Source organism: Amborella trichopoda, chromosome 7, assembly GCF_054954075.1.
Source record: "Amborella trichopoda isolate Santa Cruz 75 chromosome 7, AtrichopodaSantaCruz75HAP2 v2.0, whole genome shotgun sequence".
NCBI lineage: Eukaryota > Viridiplantae > Streptophyta > Magnoliopsida > Amborellales > Amborellaceae > Amborella > Amborella trichopoda.
Window position 1 is genome coordinate 4,335,858 of NC_142342.1, and position 8,635 is coordinate 4,344,492.

Genomic DNA, 8,635 nt, shown 5'->3' on the forward strand with positions numbered 1-8,635 from the left:
TGCCCACCAATTGACATCATTATAGGTTTTGAAATTTATTTGATAATCATGATCATTAGATAGTTCAAATTTTAGAAATATTAAAAAATAGTATAAAAGACAACACAAAATATGATTCAACCAAGTATTGACAGTATTAAAGCAATCATCATCATCAAAACTTTTTCCCAACAATAATTAGAGCAATGTGACCATAAAATAAAGAGAATACAGATCCAGGAGGGTACTAACAATAGTTCTCTAAGGAATTTCCATTATAATGAACTTTTATGAATTAAGACTCTTAGGTACATAATAATGTATCTAAAAGAAGCTTGAAAAGCTCTCAACACCATCATCAATCTCATGTTTATTGAATCGATAAATTATAAAAGGAATTATTGAGAAAATTGTGAACATTGTAAATTTACATTTCCATATTATCAATCAATCTAACGTTTTCGAACCAAGCAGCAATGCAGAATACCACAGGGCCTCGAATCTCCTCCACTTCCACCAAGCTTTCTCGGTCCACAATCTACCAAGCACAAGAAGGCATCATCAAGTTTTCAAGATAAAATAACTAAAACATTCACATTTTCCATTATTTTTTAATAATATCACAAAAAGAGTGAAAAGGTTATATGCTCTCCCTGAAGCAAATTGTACACTTGTTTGGGTAGAAACTTACGTAGAAGTACCGTTATTTAGACGAGACTGGATTGGGCGGACAACTGAGTGGTGCCTTGCCTAGTATAATCTAAAGCAAAAACAATAATTGATTAAAAACTGACCAAAACCGACGCTTAACCACTTTTGGTTTGACAAAAAGGGACTTGGTGGTTTTGAACGGTTTAATTTTTTTTTTCTATTCTAAAACTATTTTCATACATTTTTCTACCTTTTTTTTTTTTGGTTTTTTAATTCTAGTCCAACCAATTCAATAGGTAGTCATACCTATTTTCTTTTGACTCTACCAGACCCTCGACTGGTTTGATAGCATGTCAGCTTTTAATAGTACTTCCTAGGAGTAATTTTTGGGACCCAAAATTTTAAGATGTAACCTACTAATCCTAGCAACCAACTTAGAAAAAAGAAGTGGCAGTCAAACCTTTGAAGATTCATTCATGAAGATTGAACACAAAGCGTCCATACTTCAGATGGTCAAAACTATATGTGTAGGAAGCCCATCTGTTTTTATTTTTCATTATTATTATTATTTTTTCTGATGGTTACAACTACATGTCTAGGAAGCCCTAAATGTTTTTTGAACTTAATCTTGTGACTCAAAGTGTTTACCAACATTCAAGTCCAACAAATCTAAGTGGGTGTTTTGTCTAGGGAGCAAATGTACAATTTGCTCAAGCATGGGTAAACTACACGTGTCCCATAAATAAATACAAAGAAAACCTCCAGCGTTATTTTCTTGGATATATTTAAATTCTTTTATGCAAAAAAATGAGGTAATAAAAGAAAGAGGGATTGAAGCCTAGCCTCTGCATAATCAATTCTCCCACCAGCTTCACATATTTCTTGCATGACTGAATCTCTCAGCTGTTTACAAGAGATTTCACCACTTTGAATGGAGGATTTAGCTTTAGAGAGACACCTGTTAATTGATAAGGCCTGCATTATCCCAGAAGAATAACCAAACATCACCAAACACTTCTAAGGGATGATACTCAAAGATTACACTAAATGAATATAGGACATAAATGCACAGAGTTTACGGGAAATAACATCTTTTTATTTGTGTGTGTGTGAGAGAGAGAGCACTAAATTATAGTGATTTGAGGATAGATCAGGCCTACAACATTGCAGAAGCCTGAAGAACCAGCATCAATACATAGTATTTCATGAACAGAAGGTTTAAGGGAATGTATCTGGTTCTCTCTCCCTTTCTAAACACGAATGCACAGCCAAGCACACTCAAATTCACAGAGAGAAATATGGTTTGTCTTTAGATGAGTTAGGAAAACTCACTCCAAGATTGTAAAGTAAATTGTAAGTAATGAATGAAATCATGGGTGATGATCACTTCCTACCATACCCTTCATCTCAGACCATTACTGAAGAGTTACTTGATAATTGTAGTAATGCAGAGCTTGTGATAAACTGTGGATGATAAAGTGAAAGAATTAATGGTACATGGAGATGGTCTCTCTCTCTCTCACACACTCACACACACACACACTAGAAAAAGTATAGAGTAGAACCTTTTGCCGTCCATATGCAGAGAGATACACATTGCGTGAGCTCATGGCGAGGCCATCAGCATCACGCACGATCTCGGATCCAATCACTTCTACGGAAAAATCGAGATCTTGAACCTGAGAGAAGCCATCAATTAACAAGAAATCAGATTAATTTAGTTAGTAATTAATATTGCTTGGGTTCCAATCATTGGACTCCCGAAGTTAAAAACAGCAGCAACATTTCTGGCTTCTGGAGGTCTGTCCTTCGAATCTGAGATTCCTTTCTACAAAATATGCGTTTCCATCCACGAGAGTGGACAAGGATCAAATTTTGGCCATACGCCTCTTGGGAAAAAGTATCCCAACCTTTTTCTATAGCCGACAATTTCAGTGTCGTTGGAAATGTAGATCATGGTCGCCTAATTTTAGGAGATCTCTTTTCGACCATGAGCTTGAAGACTTTAGCTCTTTGGCCAGTAGAATTCAATATGTATTCCTTTCGCCATCTGGAGTCGATTGGATTATCTGGGCACCAACTCCCTCAGGTTTGTTCTCGGTCTCCTCCTATCACACTTCCACCTCCCCCTCCAACTCCTTTGGCCACAGCTGTTCTATGGCCTCAAAAGCTTGGAAGCCCCTAATACCTCCTAGGATCCAGGTGCTATGTTGGATTGCACTACACAGGAGATTATTAAAAGTTGATCAACTTCAAAGGTGAGGATGCAAACGCCCCAATAGATGTTTACTCTGTATGGAGGATGAAGAAACAAACACACATCTTCTACACTGCAACTTCTCTAGAGCAGTATGGAGAGGCAACCTGAAACTGTTCGATTGGACATGGGTCACCCTGAGATCTGTCCCCCACTTATTCCAAGCTACCCTCTTCACTCCTTGTGGCCTAAGGCTGGAAAAATCTTGTGGAAAGCTTTGATCCCATCCACCATTTGGGTATTGTGGATTGAAAGAAATCATATAATTTTTTGGGGAGAGAAATCCACGGCTGAGCAGGGTGGAGAAGGTAAAGAATTCAGTGGCTTTCTGGGCCACCAATCACAAACTATTTATTAACTCTTCCTTCACTGATGTTCACAGTAACTGGTCGAATTTGCCTAACCAAGAGTCTCGAGGGTCTCTATGTGGAATTTGCCTAACCAAGAGTCTCGAGGGTCTCTATGTGGAGACCACATGATAGGGGAGCCTTTAAGCTCAATTTTGATGGTTGCTCCCTTGGCAATCCAGGACCCTCAGGCATCGATGGATCTCTTCCGTGCTAGTGATGGGTGCACTCTGTTGTCCTTCTCCCGTCTTATTGGAGTTGCAAACTCCATTTTTGCTGAGGCTCTTGTCCTATTGGAGGGTTATCGCAAGTGTAAAATCTCTTGGAGTCACAACCTAATAGTGGAGGCAGATGCCAAGAATATTATCTCTTGGGCTTCTAATCATTCATTATGGCCGTGGCGTTTTGATGATATCTTTGAGGAAATTTTACATTTAACCAGTGCCTTCAGGATTACCTGGTGCCATGTGTATAGAGAAGCCAACTTAGATGCTGATCGGTTAGCTAAGGAGGGGGCTAGCACCAGCTCTCCTTTGGGGTCTTAGGGTCACCTATCCCTCTACGTCCCTCTTAGTGGGTTTTCCGTTCACACTTTTATTTATTTCATCCCTAATTGGGTATAGAGCTAACATGCGGGGTCACCATACCTCTTGCAATTTTGGTTCTTTTTATGAAATACAATACAGTGAACTTTACTAAAAAAAAAATTTAGTTAGCGATGCTAGTGTATGATATCTAATTTTGAAGTTATTAGTACGTTAGTACTAATTATCACAAAAAGGTGAGCCTAGTCTTTGAAGTTAAGAAAGATATCGAAAAAAGAATGGAAAACTATCTTGCTATGGATAGGGCAATGAAAGCACCCAATGGCAAAATAGGGGTGCTTATTAGATTGGGCCAACCTGAAATCCGACGAGTTGACGGTTTGGGACCCTTTTCTAGACCTAATGGATCAGATTTGGTCAAGAAGTGGGGACCCAACATTTCTCGGGCGGTTCCAGGTCAAGGTTGATCCTACCTAACATTTACTTAACATTTAATAAAGAACAATTGTTTCATGCGGGCTGGACCGCATCTCTTCAATACGTGGTCTAGAGGTATAAAGAATCCATCTTTAAGATGAATGCAAATAGGTGGTCCATCTAAAAACAATTTTAACAAATGGGTCAAATGTTTTTTTTAATATAGTTATTATTTCTAGCATTCAAAATTTATTTATTTATTTTCATATTCATGATATATAATGTTCCATATTGTATAGCATATAATTATTATATTATATCAATATAATATGATCATTGTATTATTAGATAATATAATAGAACCTGACCTGGGTAAGGTCCTGTCCCGTGTCGGATTCGGGTAGGGGGGGTTGGGGGAGGGGCGGGTTTGGACTCGGCACGTCCCCGGTATATATTCAGATCTGTTCAACAAGATGCCGACCCACCCAACACCCATAGGTACAAGCATACGGTTACCAGCACTATAAGGATGGCTTCAACTTGATATGTAAACTCTTTCAACTTGACGGCATGTCAATTATCAAAAAACCAAAAACATAGAAGATCTTGTAGGACTTTTATCAAATAATTTGTGCAGTGACATACAAAAATGAGTTTCTATGGCAATAGAGAAATCCACAAACTTGAAAGCAAGTTATATGATCCCCTATTCTTAATTCTTTGAATTCCTCAATCCACAAAAACGTTCGCTTAGTAGAACACATGGATTCTCATGTAAAGCACACATTGAGAGAGGAACTGCCTCTATATATAGAGAGAAAAACGATATGGCCTTACCATTCTACAGATTATTCGCCATTGTTGATAGTCCTTCTTCCCGAAAACAGCAACATCAGGCTCCACCACATTGAACAACTTGGCCACAACTGTAGCAACACCCCTGAAAAATATAGGCCTACTCTTACCACACAAACCTTTCTCCAATTTCTCGACCCTGATCCATGTCTGGTGCCCCAACTGACCTCTCTCCTCCAAACAAGAACTCAACTCACTTTCTCTCTCTACAGTTACAGATGACCCACCTGATTCAATTTCAATTTTTGGCTCAAACCCACTTTCTCTTTCTACATTTTCAGAAGACCCAGTTTGCCCAGATTCAGAATTTGTCTCATAGAGATTTTCAGGGTGGAAAATCACATTGACCCCAACTTGCTTGAGCTTCAAAAGATCACTATTAAAATCAGAGGGATACCTCGTTAAATCTTCATTAGGGGCGAATTGGCTGGGATTAATATAGATTGAGACAACAATTAAATTGGCATGTTTCTTCGCTTCCTCTACTAGGGAGATGTGGCCTTGGTGCAGATAACCCATTGTTGGAACCAGGGCTATTTTGTGGCCGTTGGATCTCATGGTTCTTGACCATGATCTTATCTGATTCTTGCAGGTAATGATTTCTACTTCAGTTGCCATTGGCGAAAGCTCTTCTCCTTTGTTTGTTACCCTTTTGTGATTGAACTTGAAGTACAAAGGTCCTTTCGGGGCTTTTGGTCTGAATACAAAGACGATAAAGTGGGCCTCCCGTTCACGAAAGGCAACACGATCGTGTCAATTTTAGATACGCCGTGAATACTGGTAGCCAGGAACGGCCCGGCCCGGACCTGAGAGCGCACGGCCGACCGGCCCCCACAGCCTAAGGGTCGGCCTAGGGTAGAACCAGCCGGATTCCACTTGGTCCGGCCTTTTTGGAATTCTTTCTCTTTTTATTTTTCTTGATTATATTTGGCCCAGGGCCAGAGCCCCTTCAACTAGACACTTCATATTTTTCTTGGTAGGCTATGGACCCAAACCCAACCTAGGTTCGGACGACCGAGCTTGACATGGGTTCGAGTATGGATTTGAAAATTGGACCCATTGAATTAGATCTTGATCCACTATTGTACCTGAATACTATTTGGGTCTTGGTCCATGTGGACCCGACATGAACAGTGTTATTATTTAAATAATATTAATTTTTTAATATTTTAATAATATTTAATTAATATTAAATATTTAATATTCAAGATACATGGACATGAGAAAAATATGGATTTAAAGTTTAAGAAATAGTGCATCTAGTAATGCATTTTTGGACCGTTAATTTTCAATATGTTCAAATTTTCATAGATCTGCTCAATCTACAATATTTTTGAAGCTTTAAATTTTATAATTAAAGATGAAAATATATTTTAAAGCTATCAAAAATATTTCCAATATTGAAACCATATTTCTCAACATTATTTGAAGCAAACAAATAGTCATTTTTTAAGGTTGTTGCATCATATTGCTATACCACGGTTGCATGATATCATTGCTCTATATGTATATGGGAAATATTTCTATACTTCTCTTATAGTATAGAAGATCTATGCTTCCCCTACCCTCTCTACCCATCCAATTTTGATCAAGAGAACCACTCACTATTTGATCTTAGATCTAATGTCTCAAAGTGTTTTATTTTTATTTTTCTTTATACAAATTTTATGAATATAAAAATTGGTACGTCCCTTCTTCTCATTGGGACACACCTATAAAAATATTAAAAATAAATTTTTGATAAAATATAATGATCAAAATTCCTCTTGAAACTTTCAGAGATATTTTGGATTATATCTGCCCACGGGCTGGATCAACCAATGGCCCAAATTCAACCTGGCTGATCTGATGGTTACAATCTCATTGAATTTTTATTTTTTTTTCTACAAATCCAAATCACTTGAAATTTTATGCGTTCATTGTTCTCATCAAGACGCACCTAATAAAAATATAAAAAAAATAATTCACAAAATATAAATTGATTAAAATACTCCCAAAATGTAGACCATAGGTGAAAGTGAACAGTGATGAGGGTCGGCAAAATCACTGTTGATTTTTGCGTATAGGCGTTGGAAAGAATTTTCCTATATATATATATATATATATATATATATATATATATATATATATATAGGTGTGGGTTCTATAAGGTTACAACCTTAAAAATTCCAATTACGGTGCACCTCTAAATTATATCATAACATGTAATTTTGGTAAAAAAAAAAGTATTAAGATTATCTCAAAATCTACTTTTATATCTAATTATAACATTTAAAACTCAAAAATAGAAAATCTTGAAAATGGATGGTTTAGATAATGTATTGCAAGATGCACTATTTTTTGAAGTCAAAATCCTTTTTTTTTTTTTTCTACATTCATATATCACGATGTTGAGATGACCAATTAGAAGTTTTTTAACATTAAAACAACATTTTATGATGGATTTTTGAGGTGCAACTATAATTCTACATTTTAAAGATGCAACCTTATATAAACTTTTTCAAATATATATATATATATATATATATATATATATCACCATCCAAAGTTCATCGCACAGTCACGATTGTCCGGTAATATTTCATTTTTTATTTTTTATACAAATAGGAATGATCTAAAATTTGAAGTGTGTGTACATCTTAACGAGACGTACCTAACAAAAATAGGAAAAAAAAAATTCGTGAAAAATAAATTGACCAAAATATCCTAAAAATTTTCATAAGTATTTTGGTCAATTTTTTCATGTAAAATATTTTTTTAATATTTTTCTTAGACTCTCCTATTTTTTATGAACAATACTCTCCAAATTTCATATCATCCTGATTTATAGAAAGAAAATGAAAAATAAATCACTACCGGACAATTGTGACCATGCGATGAACTTTGGACAGTGATGAGGGTAGGCGAAATCACTGTTCATTTTTTTCTATAGGCGTTTTGTAGTATCTTCCATATATGTATATATATATATATATATATATATATATATATATATATATATATATATCATTACAGAAGCACCTCAAAATCTATCGTAAAAGGTTGTTTTAATGTTGAAAAAACCTCGATTGGATCATCTCGATATTGAGATATATGAATATGAAAAAAAAAAAAAAAAAATTTTGAGTCCCATAGATAGTGCATATTGCAATATTTTTTATAGGGATTGTATACAATGAGATCATTTACTTTTGAAATAGAGAGGTCACAATTATTTATTAATAAAATAAATACAGCCACCTAGGTCCAATGGTTACAATTAATTGTGACCTTGTAGAAAGGATAAATGTTCTCATCATATACTTTTCCTTTTTTATAAATAATGTTACACTCTCAAGTAAAACTATAAACTATAAATGTAGGAGTAATTGTAAGATCCCAAATTTTTGGGTCTCTGTGCAAATGTCATTTAAGGATCGAAGAGAGTTCCATCCCATTTTTTTTAGAGTGAGATCTTAAGTATTATAAAGGGGCAACTTGGGCGCATGTTTTCATTATGAAAATTTTTGAAAATCACTAGAGAATAACTCGAAGATTATTCTCTATTGAAATTTGAATTTTCTAACACCAATATCTCACTATCT

At 35.6% G+C, this 8,635-nt stretch overlaps 1 protein-coding gene across 6 annotated transcripts; it reads right to left on the minus strand.

Moving 5' to 3' along the window:
• Window positions 1-224: 224 nt before the first annotated feature.
• PANC (pantoate-beta-alanine ligase) lies at window positions 225-5,949 on the minus strand. 6 transcript variants are annotated; one of them, XR_016059531.1, is made up of 5 exons: window positions 5,034-5,942; window positions 2,196-2,309; window positions 2,030-2,094; window positions 1,474-1,605; window positions 225-517 (listed from the first exon to the last, which is right to left on the minus strand). XR_016059531.1 is itself a non-coding variant. In XM_020675437.2 (5 exons), the coding sequence occupies exons 1-4, from the start codon at window positions 5,667-5,669 to the stop codon at window positions 683-685; spliced, it is 939 nt and encodes a 312-aa protein (XP_020531096.1). In that variant the 5' UTR covers window positions 5,670-5,942; the 3' UTR covers window positions 225-517; window positions 681-682. The 6 variants fall into 6 exon arrangements, 5 of the variants coding, with proteins under 5 accessions (XP_020531096.1, XP_020531095.1, XP_006857409.1 ...); XM_020675437.2 differs by lacking the exon at window positions 2,030-2,094 and adding an exon at window positions 681-739; XM_020675436.2 differs by lacking the exon at window positions 2,030-2,094 and adding an exon at window positions 671-739.
• Between the last annotated feature and the right edge of the window lie 2,686 nt (window positions 5,950-8,635).

Excerpts from the sequence above, each read along its gene's own strand:
- PANC (XM_006857347.4), bottom strand. The coding sequence starts at position 5,669 with ATGGCAACTGAAGTAGAAATCATTACCTGCAAGAATCAGATAAGATCA. Across the intron at positions 1,606-2,195 it reads CTGCATATGGACGGCAAAAG|GCCTTATCAATTAACAGGTG; the intron begins GTTCTACTCTAT and ends GGGATAATGCAG. Across the intron at positions 518-1,473 it reads GGAGAATTGATTATGCAGAG|ATTGTGGACCGAGAAAGCTT; the intron begins GCTAGGCTTCAA and ends TGTGCTTGGTAG.